Source organism: Falco biarmicus, chromosome 2, assembly GCF_023638135.1.
Source record: "Falco biarmicus isolate bFalBia1 chromosome 2, bFalBia1.pri, whole genome shotgun sequence".
In the NCBI taxonomy this organism is placed as follows: domain Eukaryota; kingdom Metazoa; phylum Chordata; class Aves; order Falconiformes; family Falconidae; genus Falco; species Falco biarmicus.
The window spans coordinates 32048947-32076478 of record NC_079289.1 but is presented as its reverse complement, the minus strand read 5'-3'; the positions used below and the strand labels follow the sequence as shown (position 1 = coordinate 32076478).

The 27532-nt window shown below is 40.7% G+C and overlaps 2 protein-coding genes and 1 long non-coding RNA gene across 12 annotated transcripts in view; 1 reads left to right on the top strand and 2 right to left on the bottom strand.

The window, feature by feature from the left end:
• Nucleotides 1-6804, bottom strand: part of ZC3H13 (zinc finger CCCH-type containing 13) — a 49468-nt gene extending 42664 nt beyond the window's left edge. For 2 of the 7 annotated variants that reach the window (XM_056327456.1, XM_056327459.1), the window contains exons 1-2: nucleotides 6509-6804; nucleotides 346-471 (exon numbers count right to left, since the gene is read on the bottom strand). In XM_056327456.1, coding sequence (XP_056183431.1) covers nucleotides 346-471; nucleotides 6509-6789 — 407 coding nt within the window. In that variant the 5' untranslated portion in view covers nucleotides 6790-6804. The remainder of the gene's footprint in view (nucleotides 1-345; nucleotides 472-6508) is intronic. The other 5 variants (XM_056327461.1, XM_056327464.1, XM_056327458.1 and 2 more) reach the window with 4 other exon arrangements.
• Nucleotides 6805-7812: 1008 nt separating this feature from the next.
• On the bottom strand, nucleotides 7813-26005 carry CPB2 (carboxypeptidase B2). Of its 2 annotated transcripts, XM_056328970.1 has the most exons (11): nucleotides 25886-26003; nucleotides 21806-21881; nucleotides 19044-19168; nucleotides 18844-18952; nucleotides 18203-18304; nucleotides 17548-17652; nucleotides 14839-14955; nucleotides 13765-13855; nucleotides 10097-10299; nucleotides 8183-8267; nucleotides 7813-8062 (listed from the first exon to the last, which is right to left on the bottom strand). In XM_056328970.1, the coding sequence occupies exons 1-11, from the start codon at nucleotides 25963-25965 to the stop codon at nucleotides 7878-7880; spliced, it is 1278 nt and encodes a 425-aa protein (XP_056184945.1). In that variant the 5' UTR covers nucleotides 25966-26003; the 3' UTR covers nucleotides 7813-7877. The 2 variants fall into 2 exon arrangements, with proteins under 2 accessions (XP_056184945.1, XP_056184946.1); XM_056328971.1 differs by lacking the exon at nucleotides 17548-17652 and having other exon boundaries at nucleotides 25886-26005.
• On the top strand, nucleotides 7958-15645 carry LOC130144806 (uncharacterized). 3 transcript variants are annotated; one of them, XR_008820249.1, is made up of 3 exons: nucleotides 7958-8084; nucleotides 10969-12230; nucleotides 13960-15645. It is a non-coding gene; the product is annotated as an uncharacterized LOC130144806 (long non-coding RNA). The 3 variants fall into 3 exon arrangements; XR_008820248.1 differs by lacking the exon at nucleotides 7958-8084 and adding an exon at nucleotides 8274-10085; XR_008820247.1 differs by lacking the exon at nucleotides 7958-8084 and having other exon boundaries at nucleotides 10205-12230.
• Nucleotides 26006-27532: the final 1527 nt, after the last annotated feature.

Genomic DNA, 27532 nt, shown 5'->3' with positions numbered 1-27532 from the left:
ATTAACTCCCATTTATCTGTAATTTCTGTCCACCAGTAATATAACTAATTAAAAAAATAATCAACAATGAGTATCAGGTCTGGCAGAGAAAAATTTAGGTTGGTGGAAATACTATTATATGTACAGTACTACTGCTCCTCTCCAGAAGCTGGGACAACACGCTTTATTTGAAAATTCTAGTATTAGTATGTCGAACATCCATGTGTTAAGGAGTTCTTTTCACCTTTACTAACATCAGTGACATCTGAGTATTTGACACTTGTGAGCTACTCTTTCCCACCACCTAAATCCTGGAAAAGAAGATGCTGGGATGGGGAGGAAAAGAAGAACGCTTTTACAACTCACCTCTGCAGTACTTCCAGTGCTGGGTCCAAGCCTTTCAAACACACTGGGTCTTCGGGATGTGCTATCGGATATGGTCTTGGTATTTTCCACTGTGACCTTCCTTCTAATTTTTGACATTTTGTACTACTTCAACCAAAAAAAAAAGCAAAACTGTAAAATCCTTCAGTTTGGGGCTATCGACACTGAACTCACATGAATAAAATAGTATGATAAACGTTGTAAGAGTTGCTGCAGAGGTGATGAAGAAAGAAAAAGAAGTCATAAATGAGTGAAATGTATCTAATAACAAGGAATGTCTCTGATTTAAACTAGTCAGCTGAACATCAGTAATGATAATTTTTCATTTTGTTTTATGACCTGCTTTGGATTCTTCAGTTTCCCTTTGGGAAAGATCATATGACATATCCATTTAGGTAGCAAACACCACAGAGAACAGATGCTTTCCTTCGTCATAGATGTTTTGTACATGAACTCAAGTGACTTCAAGTGAAAAGAGCCTTTCATGTTACTTCACCAACCTCTCAGAAACAGGTTCTTGACTACAATGGCTCCCATTTTCAGAAACAAATCTCCAAAAATGAGAGCTTCATTTTTCTCCTCCTCAGTAGTATGTGACAACCTACCGAAAAACCACCTTGATATCATCCACAGTCTGTGTTTGTTACTGGTTTGTATCCTATGACTATTTGGAATCACCCGAGTTTAGAAAAAAAACCAAAACCAACAAAAAACCCCACACCAGTGACACACTTCTCAAGTAACTCCTTTTCATTAATAAAAACAGATTTTAAAACAAATACAGTGTAAGTCTGATAAATAAGAAGTTGCAATTTATCTTACCTGAGAAAGGAAGGAGTTACTGAATATAGAAAGTAAACCATTGGTGTTTTTTTATTTTTTTAAAAAAGGGAATATATATATATATTTAGCACTAGAGATAAGTTGTAGAAAAAGGGCAAAATAGGCTCCAAAAACTACTGTCCATTCTCAAAATGCTACTTGATCTACACAGAAATAAAATAATTTTGGGGAAATCTGCCAGTTGCTGGACTATTTAGATACAGCTCAAAAAAACCACCTCTTTGTCATATTGCAAAGTGCCATCACCCTAGAACTCTTTAGTCAATATAACTTGATTAGCTAAACACCAATCTCCTGCCCTACTGCTGTCTCTTCCGCTCCTACTCAAGTATCACTGCATTTAGAACACACACACTTAAGCTAATTTCTCACGCACAAAGAGGTTACAAATGGCAAAAAGCTCACCCATACAGTCAGAATAATACAAATTTAAACTAACACCCACCAGAGTGGACTAATACAAATTTGCACTGATCTGATGAGCAATATGTTCCCATAGCATTCAGACTGGAAGGTTCCATTCTACAGCAAAAAAATGTATAATGTATAAATGTGGACAAATGCACATAAAATGTAATACTGCTGTAACTTACATACTCGATACTTCGGTAATACCTGGTTTCTCTCTTGTACTTTGGTAAAACATCATTATCTGAATTCTGTGGTTACTTCAACGGGACCTCTCCGGAAGTCTTACACCTGTGCACTTTCTACAAATAAAACTCTGTGCTGAAGCTCTTGCTGAGCACTTTAGCTCCTTTATAAACAGAAGAAAGCAAGCTTACACTACGTACTTGAAAGATTTCTCAGCTCAGCTCTAGCGACTACTTCTCCAAGCATCGGATTATCTGAAGAATTTTATCTCATAAATGAGGTTCAGATAACCAAGACATTAACCAAGATGCTCAGAGAGGGTAGAAGTTAACCATGTGGTTTATACCAGACATTAAAAACAATGGTTAACATCAATTAGTGGAAGCACACAGTGAAACAGTAGAATTTGCCAGTAGTAAGAAATTATGTGGATTAGTAAAAATTGAGGAGAATAGAGATTTCTAGAAAGATCTAAATGAGTTAGAAAATTGAGTAATACAACAGCAGATGAAATGCAAATAAATATAATGTAATGCACACAAGGAAAAATTATTTTATCTAAATACTTTATGAGTTCAAATTAGTCCAGTCTTCTGAGAAAAATAATTAGGAGTCATTGTGGACAGCTCAATGTGCAGCAGTAGTTATAAAGTCTGACAGGATAAACCATTAAAGTTAGAAAGCAAAACAATACCACATCTCACCTAGCTGAGCACCCTTCCATTTCAGGATTGTTTCCCAATGCATTTCAGCAAAAACCCCACTAAATTTCTATGTTTTCATGCAGCTACACCCTTTAACAGAGGATACAAAAATCGACTGACATATGCAAAAGCATTTTTAATAAGACGATCATATACCAAATACTGATTTTGGGTTAAATATTTACAGTAAGAAAAGCCATATCTGAAACAAAAAGGGTTAGAAGAACGGCACTGGCAATGGCATAGGAAGAGGGTTCAACACACAAAGGACAGATAAAATGAATGCATCTAATATGTAAGTACAGTACACACTGACATGATAGCCGTATACAAATGCCGAAAATTTACATTCATTTTGCCTCCTAATTTGAATGTCCTTTTATTTTCAAAGAAACAGAGGCAAAACATCTTTATGTTTTTAATGTTAGTTTTCACCCAGCAAATAGTAGCTTCTTGGAATTAACTTCTATAGGAAGTTATGATGATGATTAGGCTTAAAAGAATAGTTATAAATATGGAGAGGATAAAGGGGGTGACATCATCATAACTCAACAGATAATTTAATTCCGGCTACCAACTTCCCTATATTTTAGCTGATAATTTCCTGCAAGGAAATTAAGAGAACATCACCCAGCCCTGAATCTTCTAAGGTTTGTAAATACCCTTATTTTAAATAAATTAAAAACTTGGAATGTGAGACAAATAAATGTACTATTTCAAGAATTCTATCCCTACATTCTGGCTCATATCCACCAGTTTGTAACTAAGAACAGATAAATTATTAATACAGGAGATATTGCATGAGAAATTATTCTAAACAAACAAGAACTGCATGCTGCAGCTGCACAGCATATTACTTTCTGTATGCACATATTATCACATGAGGGTCCCACGCCTGCAACCAGAAGTGCATGAGATTTCACCGTTAAGTGAATACAGCTGTTTTACAGGCTGCAGGATAAGAGTCCAGACACATTATTCAGAGGCAAACTGAGGAATTCTCACTATGTCAAACATTACAATTGAGAGACTGTATCTAAAAATGCAATCAATCCCACTTTCATTTTTCAAAGACCAATCAAGTTGAAACGTAAAGACTATTAAAACGATACTGCTGTTGAAATCTCGGATACATAATGGCAGTTTTATATCAGCCACGCTTCCTCGCTTATAAAGAAGTAGTGTGAAGGGCAAAAAATTTAAGTGAAATGTTTAATTTCCAAAGTTTTTCAGACTGCACACTAATGGATAATAAAGAACAATTTAAATGGAACATCCCATAAAAATTCCCATGATTTGCTCAATTCTCCCACATTTTCCTCATATGTTGCTTTACCCTTGATATATCACAGTCCTGCTATCAACCCCACACTGATGGCCAGGGCAATGATTTTCCTTTCCACCAAATGCTTGTGTCTCTGAACTACCACCTCCTTACCAAAGACTCAGATGGATTAGACAGAACTGAGTATCAGTATGGACTGAGCCTGAGCATTCATATTTCAACATTTCAAATAATTACTACCAAGTTTTCTTTTATAAAAAGTTTCTAAGTAGAAAATTATGTACTTCTCTATTTCAGGTACCTGACATTGCATTGCTAAATCTACTTAGGGGCACTGAAGTTTCTGCAACTTTTGCAACAGCTTACTACCACTAAGTGAAATGAGCATTGTATTCCTGAAAGAAATCTTAGCTAAGGCTTTAAGTGTAAGGTATCACTTTCCCGTACACAAATAAGATCCAGGGGAATCTTTAAAAATAAATTTGGTATTTTAACACTACATTTACTTATTCACAGATGAATCAGATTAATTTTTTAATCAAGGTAACTTTTCCAGGGTGAGAGACAGTCTGTTCATGACACTAATTATACTACCATTTGAAGTAAAATATATCTCACTGTTACTTCACAAATTAATCTAAAATGTAGACAGACTTGAGAGAAGTGAGTATAACTAGTGGTCACTAACCAAGTAATTGGAATCAATGAAGTATGATATGATTGACACAATATTCAGTGAAATTCTATATTTTTTTATTATCAGTACTCCTACATTTTGGTGTCAAGCATGCTTAATATTTTTCTTCAAGAGAAGTATGACATTACATAAGCCATGATCGAGAGAAACACATCTGAAACACCTGTTTTTCTGTTAGAAAAACTTAATCCAGTCCTCTGTAAAAAATAATCCTGCTTCTCCAGGAAAATTAGAAACTGAGATGTAACAGAACAAAAGCAAAGTTCACAAAATACTGTAAGGAGATATAGATCTCTTTAAGAAGTTGAAGACATCACTAGTAAGCATGTCAATATCTGTGCATGCATATGTGCATACCATACACAGGCTAAACATTATGTCACTTACAAACCCCTACCTGTGAAGTGATAAATATGCTATTTAAAATAACAAGCAAAATTTTAAATTTAAAATCCTATGTAAGTTGAGATACAAACTGATTATAATGCTCTAGGATAAACTAAATTCCTGCGGACAACTAAAGAACAGCTTAGAAAGAGGAAAATGTCAGCGCTTCCCTTCACTTTGCCAAATGAAGAGCTTTTACTTGAAAAGGTTTTGTTTCTCATTACAAAGTTAATGTTTCCATGTCACAATACTAATACAGTAGTGATATCTGAAGGAGCTCCACAGGTTTACTACCTAAAAATAATGCTAAAAATACTAAAATACATTGTTAACCAACTTTAAAAAAAACAGTCAAATATTGGTTGCACACTTATGTGGTGTCAGTCTAGCACTCTTCAACTCACACAAAGAAGCCTGTTTGACAGAAAACTAGAAGTTATTCCAAGTTTACTTCAACAACTCCGTGCTGTTAACCCATCACCACATTAACTTGTACCTATCCCTCGAATTTAACATATGCTATTTCTCCATTAGTAGTGATAAGCAACTGCTAATTATGTTTTCACAAGTATAAAATCATGATTGGCTTTCTACATGTAAATAAATAAATTAAACCATCAGGCCCTAGTATCACAAAAGAAAGTACACAGTATTCCATATCTTGTCTAACAGAGTCCTCATACTCAAAGAAGATGTTTCACCAGACTAAGTGACAGTCTATGCAACTGGTGTGGACAGATCCAAGCTCACTCAGCCTTCATAACATGTATCCCAAAAAACCCTTGGTATCTCCAATCTGTAAATTGGATCACCACATTAGCATACTGTCACACTCCAGCAAGCATGCTGAGAAATGTGGTGCATCATCTCAGGCACAGCCACATATAGACACACTTCTAGTTTTCAGATACGTTCAGTTCATGGGCTGAGCTGTCCACTCCCATCTGCACAGAGGAATCATAAGTATTTCACCATCAGAGCAAGATCCCTTTTAAGGTCCTGGCTGCTAATCCAGTATCTGTCAAAACCTGTTCTTCCGTCTTGCAGAAGGTTGACAAGAAATCAGTGCTGGAGTGATAATCCAGCAGAGAAGTCAAAGGTGAGGACCTAAGCGAACCACCCATAACAGTAACCCACTATGCCCAGTTTACAAGTTCTGGAAGGGATGGGAGTTAGCTGTAGCCACTATCTAGAGAAATGGTGATGAGTGAACTTACACAAGCGAAATTAGTAGTTCCTCTAAGCGCATAAAGCAGAAACTATTTTACTGCCAGAAAGTGGGCCAAGAGCCTCATTGAAGTGGAAAAAAAAAACCCGAACAGCGAAGATCCGAGTATATGGGAGGCAGACTCCAGCGCGGCCGCCGACTGGCGGAACCGCACCCCAAGCAAACTGCCGGATGACCGGCACCTGCGCTGCGGCCCCGCGGCCGCCGGCGGGCCGCCCCTACGGCGCACCGCGCCGGGCGGGAACGCGGCCGCCCCGCAGCTCCGCTCCGAAGGCCGAGCGCCCCCGAGCCCCGCCGCCCCCGGGCAGGGACCGGATTGGACTCGCCCCGCCTCTCCTTCCCTCACGGCCTTCCCCTCCTCTCCCCTCCCCCGCCCTCCGCGCCCCCGGCCGTACCGCCGCACTCACCTGCTCCTTCCGCTGCCGCGCCGCTCCCCGCCGCCTCCTCCGCCGCCGCCCGGGGCGGAGAGGGTGGGAGGGGGCGAGGGGGGAGTCCGTCCTCCCGGGCCTGACCGCGGAGCGACACGGAGAGGAAGACGAGGAGCGCCACCCGCTCCCGCAGCCGCACGGCGCCCGCCGCTCCCGCCCTGCGCACACGCGCCAGGGCCGCTGGGTAACCGCCGCCGCCACCGCCGCGCGCACCCTTCCCGGCGGCCCTCGCGCCCCCCCGCCGCTGGTGATGACGTCATGGGGAGGAGGGCGGTGCTGGCGGGCCGGACGGAAGCGGCAGAGACGCCATGTTGGGGGGGGCGGGGAAGGCGGGTCGTGTGCGCCGCGCGCGCCGCGCGGGGGCTGCCCGTCGGCGGGGACTGCGGCGCCTCGGGGGGCTCCGGCCGGGCCGGCGTTCCCGGCAGCTCTGAGCGCCCCAGGTGGGTTTGCCAGCCCAGAGCCTCGGCCTAAGCCGGTCAGCGTTGCGGGGATGATAAAACTGTGCGGCTGAGGTGTGGGAAAGATTCACAGAACGGCTTGGGTCGGAAGGGACCGTTGAAGGTGATCCCGTCCAGCTGCCCTGTTGCAGGCAGGGACAGCTTCCACTAGCTGAGGTTGCTCAGAGCCCCGTCCAGCCTGGCCTCCAACGTGTCCAGGGACAGGGCATCTGCCGCCTCCCTGCGCAGCCCGTGCCAGAGTTTCACCACCCTCATCACAAAAAATGTCTTCCTTAGATCTAATCTAAATATTCCCTCTTCACTTTAAAACCGTTGCCCCTTTCCCTGGCACTACTGGTGCTTGGATTAGTCTTCAGGCCTTAACGTGCCGTGCAGGCCAACTGGGCAGCCTCCACCGGGTGCAGTGGTCTGGCCGCCTGCTGCCCTTTATCGAAATGTGCAGCAAGAAGTTGTCAGGTGAACATCCTTTTTGTTTGACAGTGGAAACAATGAATAGGGTTGTTTTCTTGTAAGGAAGTCCTATAATAGTCTGAATGACCATAATTGGGGAATTTGTATGGATGGGATCTGGCCATCATGCTGCATGTCAGTCAGGGGCCCATTAGATGCTAGATCACCTGGAGGTCCCACCATCCAGAGAGACATAAGATTATCTATGCTATTCTCCCCTTATAGTGTGCAATACATATATATATGTAGTGCGCTGAACTACCATTGTAGGTATAGGTATATAAGTATGGTTGGAAAAAAACTGATGTATTCTAAAATGAAGTATAGGGGCTGCAATCATACTTTATTTTTTGGCCTATATATAAATACTTCTAATAAAGTAGAAAGCTTTTTTATTATTGAGCTGAGTACAGTCATGCTGAAATAAGTTATATTCAACATCACAAATTTTCAAGAACGTGTTGAGCTATCTCTTTGACAGCAGAAAGTGCTTCTAAGCAAGTAGGTTTAATTTCATGAGGAGGAAGCAAAAATCCGTAAGTTCCTGTGTCCCGAAGCTCAATGGTAAAGGAATATTTAATGCCAAGATCATAAGCCCAGTCATCTGACCCTCCAGGAGCTAAATCTGTGTGAGGAAGGGAAAACAGGTAAGTTACCTGAAACCAGAACTTCGGTTCGAAAGCTGTCTTCTGATGCTAGCAAGGATACACTGTCATGCCTACTGTTGCAGTAAAATCGTACTTACAAATTGTTCGTGCACCAGCACCAAGTTTGTAAGTTTTCATTGTTGTCCTCTTTATAGCTGTAGCTGCTTTCTTTGCCAGACTTTCCTGAAATTAAACAAAATATTAGTTTTATAGCCTTGTGATAATAGTTAATATGTATGGATTTACTTACACTGTATTCTGGATCTCTCATTTGTTAAATACACTTACAAAAAGGCTTTAGAAAATCCACAGAAGCTGGTTAAAATTTTCAGCGTATGTCCATGCTACCAATTGCGTTTCTGCTATAGCTAGGTAAAAAATACAGATGGGACTGTACTACCACTTCAGGCAGCAAACTGTTGTCAAACCATTTGTTCCCACTTGTATTTTTCCTTTTCTACCACAGTATTTAAGTCACTGTTGATTTCTATAGTAGTATTGAGAAAAATGGCAGAAAAATATTTTCATTGAGGGAATTCTACTCTTAAGCCATGAGGAAGACTTAAATGCCTAGAATTAGTGCAATCTCTTTCTGCCTTGTAGGGAAGGAGTCACAAATGCATTATTACTGTTCACTCCCAACTGCATTTTATTGCAGTATATAAAGCAGTTTGTTTCAGGAAATTAAACAGCATCTGAGACAGCGTAGGAATGTATGTTGTTTGGAGTTAGTTTGTTCTGTATTTACGTTACTCAATTTTTTTTGTTTCTTCTGAACTCACTGTCACTAGTTACCAATGGAGATGCTATACTGGACTGTCTGGGGTTTTGTCTAATTAAGTAGGATGTTTCCAATGTTTTAACTGTGCACTTCTTTACAGTCCTCTTATCTCTACAACATATGTTTCTTAAAACGTTTTTTAAAATATGGTTTTTAAAAATAGAGTGTTAGGTAAAATGGGAGATACATGAAGTTGAAAAGCAGAAAAAATGACAGCAGTGCGTGCAAATGTCAATCCTGTATCTTTATAAATTCTCTTACTGCCTGCCCTTATGTCATGTAGCATATGAAGTGACCTGTCCACCTCAGACATGTGCTGTCTTCCCATATGGCAAATCCTAAGCCTGCAAAGCTGCTTTCTGGTCTCCTTTACATGATTTCTACTCCTTTCTGCTAGGGAGGAGCTCTTGCTGCTAATAAAAGAATTAATTGCTGTGGCACTTGGAGCTTAGGAAATGACAAAAGTGGGCTGGGAAGCCCAGGAGAGGGAATTCCTTGCTCTAGGGAATTTGATGGCTTTAGGTAAAACAAATATGACTGAGCTGTCCACCTACTCTGACAGCTTAATTTTTCTGTGTTAGCAAATCCCATTTTAGCCTAGATATCCTTTCCAGGTCCAGACAAATTCAGTGTTACAGTCAGTAGGAAAAAGCAGCAGCTACTTTTTCTGTTTTGACCTCTGCCTGTCTTCTAGGAGAGTTTTTACTGTGGGATCTGGTGGCTCAACAATTAAGCGGGATACATTTTCCATCCTACCATTAGGACCATTTTAAATAAGTATCCGTGGCAAAAACCTTAATAAAAGTAGCAAGTATCCACCAGAATACTTCATTGCTTAGGTATGTGGAGGATATTTTTCAGTTATACACCCAAGTAATTTCAGAGTTTGTGTAAATCATACAACACAATCAGGAATTTACAGAAGTGTCCAAACTTTTCAAAGTGTCCAAAAAAACCAAGATACTGCTCTTCTAGCAGCACCTTCAACATATCAGAGGTTGGAATATCTAGAATGGATATTTTCATTTTTCCGTAGTCTTTAGAAGAAGCTTGCTGTCTTACATGCTGCTAGACCAGCCCAGACTTCTTTAAGATCTTGAGAACATAAAGAGAAATCTCTTTTCCTAATTCTTGATCCTTAGAGCACTGTAACTCCCTCATTACAAGCCTAACCAAGCAGGATAAGAAGTTCTGAAATAAATGTGAAACTTCAGGAGATGGTAAGACTTACCAACTCATCATGGTCTTTGCTTTTGTCCATAGTGTAAGAATATGGAAACAATACCAACTGGGAGTAAGAGTGCATGGTTATGTAGGCTTTAATGATGTCCTTGTGATCTCTGATAAAACGAGCCACTGCCTTCACTTCAGGCTCAGACTCTGGGTAGGGTCCACAGTATATCTCGTGACATTCATAGGGAGATGCTCCTTCCCCTGTAACAAAAAAGCACACAGTGTTACTCCTTGACCACTTCCACATTTCTGTTGGTCTAATGAAAGAGCAGAGTATGGTACTAATATGCAAGAAATCATGGACTCTGCCATGCTATGGAAAAAACTTGCATATTGTAAAAATCATTGTGAGCCTATTAGGGTTTCTCACCTACCTCCTGAAAAAAATATGGAGAAGGTGAAGAAAAATAAATATTCAAAGACTGGATATAAAGTATTAGAGGAGAGGATGAATATGCTCCCTTTAAATTCATCAAGAAAAGGCTGTGAGATCCCTTCTTAAAATCTAGAAGTACTACAGGAAAAAGGCAGTTCTAATCTCAGGGGGAAAGCAAACTGCCAATTGGAAGTTGAAGAAACGCAAATGAAAATGAAGGGTTTTAAGAATGAGGAAAACTAGGCACTGGAATAAGTTACCGAAAAGACAACTAGGATTCACCATTTTTGCTATCTTCAGAATAAGACCAAATAACTTTCTGGAAGCAGCTTGGTTCTTTAGTATTAAATGTCAGCTTTTCATGTTTTAATAAATTTTGTAAGTTTTCCCCTTTGCTACTATCTGTAGTTTAAATGGTTATTTATCCTTAAGTCTTATGCAGGAATAAAGCTCACTGAGTGCTTTAACACCCACAAGACTTTCTTCATCCACAGGCACTGGGAGACTTTAAGAGATGTCCGTCTTCCACAAATCAATAATGCCAGTTACATCTGCAGAGTAGCAGCGCTGTAGAAGCAACACAAGGTATTATCATACGGTACAGGAGAGAAGGAAATGTCTTCTGGTGCCGGTGATATCTAGGGGAGATCTATAGCATGCCACAAAGTAGTGGGGAGCGTATCTGGACACCAAAACAACTTAAAAGTTTTTGATAGATATATATTTTAGTTAATTAAAAGTTGCAAAGCTCTGTACAGGTGTATATGGGTGAAATGTAGCTGTGATAGACAGAAAAACTAGGTTTGTAGGTCATGTTACCTGGCTGTCAATGCTAAGAATAAACCTGTATTTTCATGCATTCAACTGTTGCACAGATACTGCAAGCCCCTTCTTAATATCAGTGGCTGAAAATACATCCTCATATGACCTACACCCTTGTGTGACACAGCAGAAGAAGCAGAAATAATGTAGTGAGGAGAGCACGCTGTGGGGGAGAAGTGTCAACAGAGACACTGACTCTGGGAAATGTAGGCTGGGGGGTCAGAAACAAGGGTAGTGAGGCAGAGAGGGCTGTGATATGTTTATGTTCTGGGATACATATATATGCCTTAATGCTTCTGAATTGAGGGAGATTTCACAGACGGTCCATGAAAATTCATACACATGAAAACAAACAATTCCTAGCATCTATATGAAATCACGTGAAGGTGACAAAATGACAGTGTTAAATTTTACACTGTTGTGTTTTGCAGAGAAGTGAGTACTGTTCAAGGAAAAAGGCAATGAAGAATCTCTTGGCTGGCAGTCTTGGATGAATGTTCTGTCTGCTTTCCTATATTCTTGGTCGTACTCAGAACAGCCAACTAAGGAAATAATGTAGAAAACGTGGAGAAAAAAATTAAGTCTTGGTTCCAGTGAAATTCAGTTCCACAGAGCAAATTCCAAGATTGCGCATTGCTTTTAGTGGAGTAATTTTTCTTTTTAATGGTATAAAAGAAGAGCGTAAGGTATCACTGCATTTAGTATATTTTGCTCTTCATAGAAGACATGAAGGCATTGTTCATAAAGTTCATAGAGTTGCTATCTGAGCAGCTGAAGGGGAAGAACAAATAAACACAGCAGTATATTTCTAATTAAATTCACAGATCTAAAACCTGGAATTTAGTGGTGGTACAAAGTATATTCACAAGAGCACTGAAGCCAGTGGATGTCTGAACATTTGACACCCCTGACTAAAACTCTTCACTGTTTAAAGGTAGGTGAGTAAAGATTAAATGGCATGTTTGCATGAATTTGTGGTCATTTCCCATGAACATAATTGTGTTACTGTATTCAATTGGCACAGCTAGTAATAATTACAAGTGTTACAATGTGATAAAACTCCAGGTTGGTTCTTCTGAGGATCCTGTTGAATGCCTGGTGTTTCACACAGCTACAGCTGTGTGAAATAATGGAGATTCTGCAGTTAGTATGTTCTGGATCAAATCTGTTCAACCATTGCTATCAATGGCTAATGCATCTGAATCGGTTTAAACAATATTTTTATGCTAATTAAGAAAACTATTACTTTTTTTCGGCATTTTACTGTCTGTATAATTAAGAAGTAGAAACCTAGGGAGATCCTTAGCAATCATCTGTTTAAGTTATTTTAAGCACCAGACTTTGGTGCCTAGACTAATCTGTACAGTTGTTTCTCTCCAATGACCTTGCAAGGTGCTGAGGCTTCTCTTTCTTATGTTTTCAACCATGCCTAACTGAGGAGTGTAGCATGGCTGAAAACCAGTATGAATACTTCCCTAGTTACTCAATTAAGATGTTCTGGTTTTGCCTTGTAAGAAGGTGTACATTTTGTCCAAAGGCTTACTTGGAAAGGAAGTACTTTCTAATCTACCTGTATTCTTCTGCTCTATGTAAACTAGAATAATTTCTCCTCTTCCAAAGTTGTTCACCACCCACCAAAAGTGCTTGACAAGTTGAATGCACCACGTTATATAACCTTGCCCTGAAACTATTGTCAGTCTTGTCCAAGTTCTGTCTTTATGACATATTTATACTGAATATCACTTTTAAATCTATGTATTTAGTCCTTATCTTCATAATTCTGTGCCTGAAAAAAGGTATATTTTTCTCTATATAATAGCCATGGATGGTAAGTAAATAACTTTATTCCCAGTTTAGCAATGGACTAAAATGGCTGAAAGTCATACAGGACATCACTGTCAGTAGTGAGTGAAGGCAGGTCTGATCTATATGGCAACATGTTAGTTCTGCAGACTATTAAGTACTAACGTTCCTGCAGTTAAGTAAACATGATAGAGCCTTGACAAGGAACATTCAGAGCGAAAAAATCTTGGTTACCTAGGCATTACTGAAAAATGACTGAGGTGATTAGTTCATGCAACATGGTAGAGCATCTGCTCAACTGGATGGTGCAGTAGGCCTTGGGTGACATGGCAAGGGCCACCTCATCCCTCTTTCCTCCTCATCAACAGTCTGCACCAGGTGTGTCATGGTGTGATGCAGTGGATGGGTTCCAGGGTCCTGGTTCTCTCCTGTCATCATGCTGAGAAGAGATTAGTCCCCAGTGTGGCACCTGGGGAGGAAAAATCCTGAGTCCCAACAAAAAGTGTCTCAAAATGGGGATGTGTTCACTGGTTCATAACGGATATTCAGGTTCATTTATCTGTATATCAACTTTGTGAAATGGTAAATGAAAAAATTTTCAAAATAAAGATTTTTAAAAGCTAAAAGTGAGGCAGGGGTACAATAGGAAGGAAATAATGTCATACCACACCAGCGTGCATCAAAATTCCTGTTCATGTCAGTACCGATGCACTTGCTGTTACCGTGTGATGAGCGGCTCTTTCTCCACAGCCGATTCTATGGAAAGAGTCACACAAGCCATGTTCAGGAGAAAAGCTGAGAAAAGCAATGCACCATCTCACTGGTTAGTTAAATGTGACTTCTCACTTGTGCCTCTACAGGTCACATGCCAATGAAGAGGCAAAGCACCAAGGGAGATTATAAAACTACAGTCTGATTGCCCATGAGGCTGGCTGAGAAAAGGAGATGTTGAACAGGATAAGAAGTGGACATGTCTGGTCTGATTTCAATGGATTTGGACTGTGGAGGGAGGAGAGAAGACACACAGTTTGGCCAGGTATTTGAGTTTAGGAGTCCAAGTGCAATCTTTCTGTAGGCATTCCTGACAGCATGTGGAAAGTTGGAAATCTGGTGTACAGCTGTTGAGGTGTATCGATGTAGTTATCCAAATGTGAATCAAGCTGGGTTGAAGATCGAATTGAGTAAAAGAGTGGAGGAGATTTATCTTTTTGAAACTTGAGTGAAGGATCTGAAAATCAAAGAACATCTCAACAGCTGGGAATTTCCAACCAATAAATAAAATCCTTGGCAAAAGATACCTTCATTTATCTGAAACAAAAAGTACTCAGAGAACAGGGCTATATTGCAGGAGGAGGAAGTGAATTATTGGCTGTGCTCTATGTGATGCAGCACACTATTCAGCTTGTGCTGGATTGTGCCATGTTTGTAACCTTGCTGCTGCAGGCTGGCACAGGCGTTCCCTGACATCTGGAAGTATTAAAATCCCAGGATGAGGTTCTGTCATTTCCAAATGTGTTTCCAGCAGCTTGGAAGACACAAAAGTACAGTGACTCAAATGCCAATTAGTTTCAGTATTTTTTGTATTTAAATAGGGCAGAGACGCAGAAATCCCAAGCACAGATTAAGAGTTTGGGGTGTGCAGTTCCATGATGGAAATGATGCCCTAAGCATGCACACTGATAGTTTCCATAAACAGCACATCAGTACGTTGCACAGCCTGTCACAAAAGCTGTACGTACAGAGGGATGGCTCCACGTGTACACATAGCCGTCCACATTCACAACAGGCATGACGTAGAAATCAAAGTGCTCCAGAAGTCTTGCCATGGTCCGATCTCTCTCACGCACATGGATTGCCTATAAAGCACAGGGGAAACTTAAAAACTTAAAAGTTTTTGTAATAGTGGTTTTCTTACCTTCCTAGAAAGGCACCTGATAGCATATGTGAAATAATTGTGCAATTATCAGACCAGTCTACCTCTTGATAGAGGCACGTCATGTCACAGAAATTGCTTAACAGCAAAGCAGCTCTTCGTTTAGAAGTGCCAGGGAAAGGGTAGGAATCAAACTGATACAGTCAATCAGATATACTGCAGTCTTTTAATGTTGGTCATGACATAGAGTTGAAGCCTAATAATAGGAAGGTTTGAGTTTTTGCTGCTTGTATAAATGATAGGAACCCTCCCTGTCACCGCAAATGCCACAAAGGCAGCATAAAATAAAGCAAGACCAAAAATAGCAAGTAACATTTCCGACGGCTGCTGTATGTAACATTTTCTCTTCTGGTCGCATTGTAAGTTCAATGCACTTGTATGCCAAGTCAGTAAGATCTACATTGCTAACTTTGCCTCACAGCCTATTTTGAAGGTGTTAGTGATACTAACCTGGTTGTTTGTCCACAACACGGAGGGGGAAATTTTAACCTAGATAAACAGGTTTGTTACGAGTGGAATAGACTAAGTCCTTAATCATATCTTTTTCTTGTTCTTTCTGCCTTACTTAAACCACCCTCTTTCATTTAAAATCCTTCTTAGTTTTCCTAAGGCAATGGACTTTCTCTGACTAAATGAGAAATGTCAATCTTTCTACATTCTTAATGACAAAATTAAATGATAAAGTGGACCCATTATAAAGAATGCCTAGCATTTGCTAGAGAGGGCTCATGATTTTAATGTGTGTGTGTGTGTGTGCAGATGTGTATTAATGTCAGATTTTAAAACGTTACTTTGTGAATTGTTATAGAAATAAAATTTGAATTTAAAACACGTCAATTAGATCAAGGGGATGGAGAACCTAAATGTTCAGCTTGTTACTTCTGAAAAATGCTGCAGGGATGTGTCACTTGGAAAGTGGCAGCACAGCTGGTTATTATTTGGAACAGAATGAAAAGGGCAAATGCATTTCTCTCAAAGGGAACCTTGGAGGCTGGGATTATCAGTGGGTCACAAGTATATTCAGCTGTATCTGTTCCTAACTCCTTCAATTTCTTTTCAAATGTTATAGTCATTGAGGTTTTATAGTTGTGACTGAGGACAGAAATAAACACATTTATCATCATCATTATTATTATTATTGTTGTTATCTTCACCATCATCATCCATAGTTCCATCATGGCCAAACCATAATTCATGTTTCAAGGACTCATCTATGTTGTTTCTCTGGCTATAGTACTGGTGATTGTGAAGTCTCCATCTCATCCAGCTTTTTTTTACTGTGAACTTTGCTTCTGTGAAAATGTAACAATAATATCTCGGGATATTTACTGAGCAAGCTGGACAACCTTGTCTGAGACAGAAAGACCTTAGGAGCATTTTTCTGTTCCGTACTAGGAACTGGGCCATCAGCTCAGCATAATGAGTTGAGCAGAGATGCATTAAATTCAAAAAGATGGAGGCAACATATGTTAAAATCCAGGTGCAAAAAATGGGTTTTGTATCTTTCGGTGTACCTTTGTTCACTATGCTGAGCAGCAAAGATATTAAAGATACTAAAGATCAGATGTGACCATTGGTCTGTGGCAGCACATCAAGGCTGGTCAGGCTAAGCCCATACATACTACAGTTTGATCCCACCTACTTGATCCCCAGATTTACTAGTTTCCATGAACTGTTAGTATGCGTGTGGCTGGCAGTTATTGGTCATGTTCTGGAGGTCTGAAAGGAGGGTGTCTGTACAGGGGTACCTTCAGAAGAAGGTGACTTGTGTGACCTCATTCTCTGAATGAGGCAGATCCAGAAAAAAGCAGGAGCACAAATAGAAAATGCAGAGCAATAGCAGCAGGTGACTCATCACAGCAAGTGCTGTATAGAGATTGCTGGCATGCATGCTGGTGTGGAACTATGCCATGCCTTGCACAGGCAAGTGTGGGGTACCTATTGCTCTAGGAAGGCACATAGGGAAGAGCCAAGGCTTGTAGGACATCTTGAGGTCACTCTGGGTGTCCTCTGATCTACTCCAGGCAGTGCCAGCTGCAGTAATATGAGCATGAGCCACCATGTGTTGTATGACCCAGAGTCAAGGTAATTGCTCAGATCCATGTGGCAGTTTAAACATATCCTTCGTAGATTACCAAATACTTGCTTTTCTTGGCATGCCCTCTGCATCCCTGACTGTTCATAATTATAAATGTCTCTTGAATTTGCTGTACATACTTCGGGGTTTATTTCATACTTGAGGATACATCTGAGCTCTTTTGCATTTGATCCATGTGACTTTCTGTCTCTCTGTCACACACATACACTGCCCCCCCCTCCATCTAGTGACACACACATACATGCACATACACTGCTGTGTATGCAGCTTAGACACAAATCCCATGTGTTGGTGTTATGGAAGTAAATGGGTTAAGACTTTATGGAGCTCAGAGTGCAATTGGACAGAGAAGGTAAATGTCATAAAGATTTTTTGCTATGATTTGAAAACAGTAATCAGATGTGATTATCTACTCACATGGCCTATGAACCACAGGCAAAAAGCAGGAGAAATCCATTCTCTAGCATGGATACCACAGTCAATCCATATGGCACTTTTGGATTTTTCCTGGTTTTTAGAAAGCTAACAAAAGAGAATTTGTATTAAAATGTCATTGCTGTAAAGTGTACCACATAAAAGTGAAAGTGAAAAGAGTAACCAAGATGGAAGAAGTATCTGTCTTCTAGGGAGGGCTTAGACTGATCCTGGGCCAGGATACTGTCTTACGTTCACGTACAGTCAGAGAGCCACATTCAGACTGCCTGCAGCAAGCTCCTAACATAGACACCAAGACTACAGCAAGATCTGAGGTCAAGTAAGCAGATGGCCAACTATGCAGGGCAACAAACTAGGTTGGCTTCATAGTCAACAGAGGAGGGTATCCACCATGCCAGTATTTCATGCCTTTGGATGATGGCCTAGATGTGATAGCTTCTTTGTGACCCAAAAAGGAACCTAATGTGGTCAAATGCCTTTGCAAAGGTGATGCACCTTACCAGAAGAAAGTAGGAAACTTCTAAAAAACAAAAAATCGCCATAGAAGTATAGATTTAAGAAAGTATTCTGGCCAAACCCAGTCTCACTTGCTTACGTTAGGACTTGGAAAGTTTTTGCATTTAAGTCACAGCTGTACCTTCAGAATATAAAGTGGTCGTTTTTCATATGATGATCCAATATATATTTTCTGGAGGAGGTCAGAATGGAATTTCACTGCTTCTTCCATCCAATGATATATCTGCAAGGATGAAGTTAATAAACAGATCTTCTCCCTATTGTTTTCCTTCATCCCTGAAAGTGGTCTAGACTTAAATTCATTCTACCTCCCAAAATCCTGCCTCTTTAGCTGATGGGAAAGAAAAACTAGCAATTCAGCCCACTTACCACTTGGCCTGACTTTAATTTCTTTTAAAATAGTAAGGTAAGATACAGTCACAACACACTCCAAGTATAGCCCTGAAATTCCTCTTTAGTTCTGTTTGGCTAAATTATTATTCATTTAATTTTAAAAATATTTATATGTTGTTTTGTGATTTCATTTTGCTTCTGTATTGACTGTACTTGAAGGGCAGTTTGAGGCAATACATGTATGAGAGATTTTGTCTGGTGCTTCATTCTTTCTCTATGAAGCCATTACAGTAAATACGACTCCCAGTGGTTAAGCAGTACAATGACAATTATTTAAGTGTTGATGATTTCTTTCCCTATCTCCATTCTCAACCATAAGACAAATTTCACCCCTTGAATCTACAGAGGATTATAACAAAAATATCTTACTTCTTTCATTGAATGGTAGTGTTCATAATATGATGAAGAGCTGCGTGGGCTGAAGGTGTCATTGATAGTCTGGTTTTCAATAAGTCCTCGAACATCTTCCACCAAGACTCTGAATAACAAAGAAAGAGCACAATCTCCTGTTAAATAAATGATGAACAACTTCACAGAAACATTCATGACAACAAATAAAAAAAACGTACTTGTGTTGGATGGTCAGTTGTCTTAACTGAGCTTTTGTGCTATTTATGCTGGACTCCCTGACATAGAAATGGACGTCTCTGTCCTTCTTGATGTTTTCAACCACAACAGGTTGCCAGAGAATGACCTGCAAAGTTTTCAAAACCATTTTATTTTTTTTACTGAGGAAAGAAAAACTATTCTTACTAGTATTTAGTAAGTATTTTGAAAATAATCAAAGCATATGTTTTCAATTTAAAAGACCAATTGTAACAAGCAGTTTAGCGTTCCCTGTGTTGTGTTATAGCTTTCTGCTACTGCTGGAAATTAAACATGTATTTAAGAAGTGTTTATAATGACTTCTGCACATAAATTCATAAATCAAGAACAAAGACAGGAACATAACCTTTTCTGAGAGAGTATTTCTGGTATATGTTTAGCTGGTTATTATGTTACATGTTTTCAGGTCTGCTGAGAGTTATTTTCCCTGAGGGTATTTGGAGAATTAATGAAGATCAGACCCGTCTTTGTAGTTATTGTATTTGCTGATGACTTTGATCAGGGATGAAATAAATGCCAGAAGGGGTTTGAAATAAGTCAAGTTGAAGCAGCAGTACAGAGATTAGAAAAGGGAGGAAAATAAGAAAATGAGATTCTTCTTGGTAAAATTAAATCTTTTTGCAATAATAAGATCAGAAGCCAACATATTCAATGCAGACTGAAACTTTAGAACCAGTAATACCAAAAGATCTAGGGGTAACAGTAAGCAGAAAATTAGGCATGAATTTACAATGTGAAAAAGGTCAACATAGTTCCTGGATGCATTTTAAAAGGCATAGAGCATGGAGTGACCAGACAATAGGGTTTATTTTTTTCTTTTCTGGTGCAGTTGCACCAGGAATATTATACTCAGGGCATCATGTTTCCAGGCATGTATGACCTGTCAACTGTTTACCTCATTAATTTCTCAGAGAACATGTCTGCAAAATCATACAGAAAACTCATCCATGCTTTTAATCAAGACTTTGGAACAACAAATGGTAAAACATTTGGCCCCTGGATGTATTACTGCAATGTGCTATACAAAAGGCTGAGCTAGTCTCAGTGTAGCCTTCTCAGACATTATTGGTAGGGTAGCAACACATCAAACAGCATTGTTTGGAAAACCCATCCAAGAAGCAAGCTCAAGGCTTAGCTTGCCAGCGCTGCTTTCCCTGTTGTCCTGACTAGTTTGCTGTCTGCACTGGTGTGCAACAGTTCAGATTTAGTTTCTCTTTGGTGTAGGCATTTTTTGAATTGAGAGTAAGGAAAACTAAGGAACTCTGGATTGACACAGGTGAGGTGTCAGAGGAGCAATGAACGGGCGTAAATGGGAGACTTTGATAATGCATATATGGTTATTGGTCTCTTTACCCGTCATCAGCAATGGTCAATACTGCCCCAGGGCCACTACAAATAATTCTGTTGTAGGTGTGCACTGTCTGGGTCTTCTGATGGATACTACGTGCAATGTGTGTGCTGCAAGAACAAAGGATTTCCTTTGTTTTAAGTTTTTGCTTTCCAGCTTTTGCGGGAGTAGCACCTGTAATTAGCCTGATAATTCTTCTTGTAAGATGATAACTTTCAGTTGCTTCTTTTTTGCTAGATTGTAACCATTAAAATTTGTTGGGAGGTACTATTTGTGTCTTCCTGTTCCCTTTCCTATTCCTATTGCCCTTCGTTTTCCCATTCCCTTTCCCTTTTCTTTTTATAACTTGCCCAGTTTATAGCCATGAAAAAAATGGACAGTTTATAACCCTTGAAAAATGTTCAGTTCACATATTCATGGAAATGACTTGTGAATTGCTCTTTCTGCACTGAATGTGCTGCAGTTGTTCATGACTTCTTGGGGCTCCTGTGTACAAGAAAGTGAAGAATGACGGTGGTGAGGAAAAGATGGAGGAGGGGAGATTTGTTTTGGTACAGCAAAGGACATGGGTTATGTGAGTTGACTTGTGAAGGTGGAAAAGAGCAAGGAAGGTTATCGAGGTTTGTGAGAACTGAAGGGAAGGATCAGAAGATGCTAGTAGGGACAGCAGAGGAGTAGCAGGATTTTGGCGTGGGCATAAAATGAATAGGAGCTGAGAAAGACTGCGCATAGGCACCATTAAAAGCTTGAAGTCATCTGAGACACATCCTGGTTCATCCTGTAAATTATGTTGGTCAAGGGAACGGTTACACCTTTGTCGCAGAGTGATGGCTTCATACTGGGAGAGTGTGGTTGAACAAATGTTTTTGAAGAGGGAGAGATGCCTCATTTAAATTAAATGCTCTATTATTTAGTGAAAGATAGAAGCAATTAAAAAAAAAAGTATCGCTTAAGAGATTCTTATTTTCTAAATGCTGCTTTAAGTAAAATGCCGCAAAAAATCAGTCCTGATCTTCAAAGCTGTGCACTCATATAGGTCAGGATTGCATTGGTCTAAAGTGCTGAGGGTCCCTAGCAAATGTATTTCTACTTACTGTGTGTTAGTGCTTTGACAATTTAGCGGTGTCTTAAAACACAAAATCAGTTGCAGAAATCTGAGCTCTGATATATGCACTACTATAACATTGTGAAGGAAGGGTCTTCTCATGTAAATCAGAAGGCAGCAGAGCAGTGAAAACCAAGCATTTGCTGAGTTGCTGTTTTAGAACAAGTGAATGAAAGTGGGCTAAATCTTTCTCTGTGGGGAGAAGCAGTATTAGTGCACTTGGGGGAGAATAATTTGTCCTAGAGACCGGAGAGACAGAAGGATCTGTGTACCTCAGTTGTGTTCAGTAAATCCTGAAGGGCTTCAACCTGTTCGTCTGTTTGTGGGCGAGCGCACAAAACTTCATCCCTGAAAACCAAGGGTATTTAGGTAAAGCACAGGTACTTGGAACTACTCTAGGTCATGCAAAAGTAGAGAAGCAGTCTTGGCTTTTCTTGTCTTCCCTGGCTTGGCTGCCATGAACTCAAAGAAGATTCAATAATGAAGATGCTGAGCCCCATTCCAGCCTCTGCTTCTGCCAGTCGGTAAAATCCATAAAAGACGTGATGCAGGGCTTTGTTAGCCAGTATCTACTGCTGAACTCTGAAACTGCTCCTGGGAGCTGGCACCAGACGGCAGCGACCAGCCCCAGCTAATCTGGAGTGCAGCAGCACCTGTGGAAAACTAGCCTAGACCAAGACGACAGCTGTCCTGTTCTCCCCCGAGTTCTTGGTTTAGTCACTGTTCAGCAGAGGCATGAGTCCTCCCAGTCTGGGAAAAGCCCTCCCAGTTTGGCAAAAGCCAAACATGATAGTTTGTAGAGGTGCAGAGGCTGCTACCATCGTTATTCCTACTCCAGTCCAGTTTTTCTGATCTCCTCATTTCTGTCCTCCTGCCAGGTATGGTTTCCGTTGGTCTGTACCACTGTCCTCCCCCTCTGCTGGGTAACTAATACTCCCCTTCTACTTAAAACCCATGGTCTGGACATACTGTACACGAGATGGTGCTTCCCAGCTACTCCATGCCTGACCCCACCATCAGTGACAGAAGTGAAATTAGCTTTCTGGAAAGAAAAAATACCACTTTGCATTGTAAATCCAGCCTCGATCTTCAGTGCCCTGCAAGCCACGTAGTTCAAAATTGCATTGAATTAATATGAATTAAAATAATTTGTGTTTGTAGAAGGAGGAGACTCAGGGGAATGTCAGACCTCTATTTCCATTTTCTGGGTTGGGGTGGCTTTTGGCCCTCCCATCATGTGGAGCTGGTGGCAGTGCGTAAACCAGACACTGTGGAAGTCCCTGCCAGCCCTGTCTGCAAACACTGTCCTGAAAAGAAAACAGGCAGAGCCCTCAAAAGTAGTGTTTTCAAGCTGTATACCATGATTGTCATAACTTGTTGTTGTGACTGATTTCAAGCAAAGACCTGACAGCATCTGGCAACCAGGTGATTCATCTTTTCTACTTTTAGCCCAGCTCCAAGCAATCACTGTTGTTTCTCATGCAGAACCAACAATATGCCAGCCCTATTTTTGCCTCCACCATCATTTGACAAAGCATCAAAAAGTCATTAGGGATAGGCATAGCTGGCAGTTTGCCTATTTCTTTAGGCAAGTGCACTCCAAAGTGTGTGTTTGGGGCTACTTTAAAAATTAATTCATCTTCCCGTATCTGGGGAAGTCTTTTCACAGGGGAGACTAGAAAAGGGCTTCTGCATCTGGTTTCGTCCTATGATTCCCACAGCCTGAGAGTACCATAATGAGGAAGCTGGTATATAATTGTACCGCACCATTTGTTGCACAAATATTTCAGCTGAGTGTGGTAAGTGCTGGACAGGTGGTAACTAGCAGCAATTCCTCTATAGCTTGTGTTGGTAGGACCTGAATACACCGAACAAACTGATCCAATGTCTGCCCTTGCTCTTGTAGTCATGTTTAACATGGGGAGTATTAACAGACAAAATTGTAGTCGTTAGGCTTCTCAGTTCCTCTGCTTTGATTTGGCATTATACCCCCTTTCATCTGTCTTCTGCCCCAGCCCTGTTAGAAAACACCCAGACAAAAGCTCTAGTTACTGCCTTTATACCAACCTCAGAAACAGCCCTCCACCCCAGCTTCCTTGCCCTGCCTGCTGCTCTGGTACAGCTGGACTTGAGCACACCTCTTTTCTTTCACTTTCTGCCCTTGTGCCCAGCTTCCCTGGTTGCTCTTGGAGTTTGTCCTTAAGCTGATCCCTCTCGTACCCCTCCTCCAGCTTTCTGCCGGGGTTCCACTGGAGTCTATCGCTGTTCCCCATCTCTTTTTCCTCTCCCTTTTACTTCTGGATAAATAGAAGTCCAGCTGCTGTCTCCACACTACAATGTTCAGGTCTTATCTGTAGCTAAGACAAAGAGAGTGGGATGCATTACGGTTCATTTTGGATGGTTCTGGTATCTTCACCTGAGCTAGTCACTCTCTTAATAAAAAAACAGGCACTTTCCAGGCCCAGTTAACCTGAGCTGATTTAGGTGTGTGTGCTGAAGTGGAATGTATTATAACCTAAATACACATCTTTTTCTCCACTAGCTGTACAGGAAGGTGAAGAGACTTGCTTCCATGCAGAACTGCGTAGAAATCCCATACAATCCGATGAATCCCACCCAGGGGCCCTGGCCACCATCTCACAGGTTGACTTAAATTAGTGCCAGCTCTCAGCAGGCGTTTCTGTGTCTTCATCCCTCCTTGCCACTGTGTTCCTCAGTCACTAGGAAGGCCGTCAGCATCACATGTCACACAGGCCCTCAGAAACAAGGCATCAGCATGGATGTGTCTCTCTGTCCTCGTAGCCTGGCTTGGTTTAAACCTTGCGCTTGTTCTTTCTGACTAACATCACCTGGGGAGAGGCCTCCCTACTTGTCTCCAGCTGAATGCCTTGCTCTGGCTCTAGCAGGTAGTGTTACTAAAGGAGTGCTGCCAGCATCGTCTCCTGTTCTGGTCCATGTAAGCTCTTTGTCTGCCTGGAGCACAGATGTCCGCTGTGGGCTCTCTTTCGTCCCACCTTTCTTTGGCTCTCAAACAGCCTCCAGCCTTGCCCTTTCCCTACAAGCGATCTAGGTGCCTTTCCAGTGTTATCGGCTCCTTCACAAGTCTCACACGTTCGGTATTTTCTTAGATGTCCAGATGCAGTAATCACACTATGACCTTGCAAAGGGAAGCTTTAATACATGACCACTAAATCCTCCAACAGCCTTCAGATAAAAGTAAAAAGTCAGATATAATGTATCACCTTTAAAATCTCATTATTTTAGCTCATAACTGGGGCTGAGAGGGTTAGACTCATGCTTTCCAGTGGGAAATGCCATATACTTCTGTAAGGGTCAGATAGTCAGTGTTTTATTTAAACACGAAATAAATGAACCTTCAAGCAGCACAGAGCAGTACTGCTTCACTGAATTCACCTAAAAACATGTTTAACTGTCCCCCTACTGTAACCCTCACACCGCCATAGCAACCTACTATAAAATGCGACTGCAAAACAAACAGATCAAAGATTCTCTTTTTAAGGCGTGAACTCAGTGGTGTTCACCTGTCACAGGTCTGCCGCTGGTGTGTGATGTGGAGTCACAGAAGAGCTGTGAGACATAATTCACTATTATTTATGTAGGTATTTCAGTCCTGGGAGGAGGTTGTTCAGCTTGCTTGATACCAAAACAGGAGGGGCTTATCCTCTTAGTTGTAGCTATTAAAACATTTCAGGTTTTTAAACCAGCTGTACATGTGGAAAATAAAAGCACTTTGCCTGTCTTCATCCCTGACATATGTTCTCATGCTTTAAGAAAGCATTTGGTTTCAGGGCATTTCTGAAGTTTATCAATAGGTAACAATAAAGCTGCTTCTGAAACATTGTACAAATGCAAAATGGTTATTCAAAAATGATTTATGACTGGAAAAACAATCATAAAAGCTGCTTTAGAAAGAAAACAGATTGTTAGCACTTTCTGAAATGGTTTCTCTTTCTAACTCAAGAAGTAATTCATTTAAGATCTTGTTTTAAGCCAAATGAAGCAAATTATTTTTTCCCATTAAGTTTCAGAATGCCCTTTATTGGCATTCAAAAGCACTGAATGAACAGAATTGATTTGCACTTAGACCGAAAAGAATAGTTTTAATATGATTAAAAACATAGGATTTATGGATGCAAAGAAGACTTGGAGTAATTTCATTTCCTCCACCATCTATATGTTAAATTGAACCACATATCCAATTACAAGAGCAATAAATAAATGTCAGCCTTTGCCAAATGTTTTCTTATGCATCTTGGAGTTCTTTTGCCTCAATACTTTCCCTGTCCCACACACCACCCACTAAAAGCCCAGTAGCACCAGCAGATACTTACTGTGCAAAACTGAAGAAGACATGCTTCTCTGGAATCCAGTTAAATAGGGTAAAAAAGAGCAGGTAAAACCTCATCTTCATGGCATCCACAGTGAAACAAAATGCAATTGAAAAACTGAGGGTTCAGGACCCACATTATTGATTTCAAAAATGTTATTTAAAGAGTAGTTAAAATTTAATACTGTCTCTCACCTCAACTCCAAACTCCCGGTGGCTAAGTCAATATGACAGAGCTCCCTGGGGAGGTCCTGCTTGTATTGATGTCATCCGTGTAGGAAAGGATAAAAGTACATTTTGGACATTTTCATGTTGACAAGTCACTTTGTAATCTCAGCCTTTGTGTCATTTCATTGTGGCTACGAACTGCAGACATAAGAAAGAACACCACATGCAAAGTTTTTCTTTGATCCTCTAATAAATACAGAGGTCCAGCAGTAAGCTCTGTGTTCAGCACTCCTGTAGCACATCACAACTAAGCATGAAGCAGGGTGAGAGGAGTGAGACTGAGGTTATTAAGTCCAAATGGAAAAATTCTGAGCAGGAAAGCTTATTTTGCTGGCATTTGCTAGCAGAGAAAACAAGGAGCAAGTGGGACATGATACCTACTGTTTAGGGCCATTCCTCTAGTTCAGGATGAGCACATCAACTGGGTGTCTGTCTTCCATAGCTGGCCTCTACCTCTTTGGTTAACACTGAATCCATCCAAGGATTTCAGATTGCTTGTGCTGCTCCGTGTCCTCTTTTCTGTGATGTTTTTACATCCATGTATTTTCCACATATCATGTTGGATTAGCTTTTTGAGAAAAAAAGTACCAGTGACTCTTCATCTCATTATTATTAATTTTGGCATGCCCCAAGATTTGCCTCCCATATTCCTATCCAAAGTTGTTCAGACAGGACATGCCGAAAAGCTGAATGAATTTGACATGTCCAGAATAGATCATCTCCATCTGCATTCTGTGCCTGAACAGTAAATGCAACTCGGCTAGCTTGTTGTCATGGTAGAAGTCCTCTTCTTCCATGCACCGACATACCAATTCCAGGCATGACACTGGTTAGAGAACACCCCAATGGCAGCCTTACGTGTGGGAGAACTGCTCACTTACATCTCCACCATCAGATCCACCCGTATTTTAGCTCTTGGCTGACCCTGTTGTATAGGTGCAGAATGATAAAACCATACCTGCTGTCTGATATAGAAGGTTTTTTTGGGTGAGTAGTGCCCAGAAACACAACATGGTTTTCTTCCAGAGGTAATTCATTCCGGTTTTCTTCCAGAGGTAATTCATTCCAGAGGAGGACCGAGGAGTAAATCAGTGTAAGCACAATGGGGGCACCAGGGAGCCGAGACCTGGACATGAATGGGGGAAATAAATTATTTGATGCTGTAGGGTGTAGCTTAGGGTTATAGCTATAGAACTGGGTGAAAAATGCCTGGAGGCAAGCCCTGGAGCAGAAGTTAAGTAACATGGACTAGGCCATATCCACCAACCTCATCTAAAACAGCTCTGAAGTGGTCTGGATCAGAGCCAGTGCTTCAGTTAGGCAGGCAATCAGGTCTTCAGAGCTCAAATTCAGTCCTGGCTTTTTTAAATTTTTATTTTTATTTAGGAGGGCAGACCTGCCCTAAGAACCTGACAGCTAAGTT

What these genes read in the sequence shown, in the direction of transcription:
- CPB2 (XM_056328970.1), bottom strand. Translation starts at nt 25,965, where the DNA reads ATGAAGATGAGGTTTTACCTGCTCTTTTTTACCCTATTTAACTGGATT. An exon ending in GTCTTCTTCAGTTTTGCACA is followed by an intron (nt 21,882 to 25,885) that starts GTAAGTATCTGC and finishes CTTGGTTTTCAG; the next exon opens with GGATGAAGTTTTGTGCGCTC. An exon ending in ATTTACTGAACACAACTGAG is followed by an intron (nt 19,169 to 21,805) that starts GTACACAGATCC and finishes AAAACTTTGCAG; the next exon opens with GTCATTCTCTGGCAACCTGT.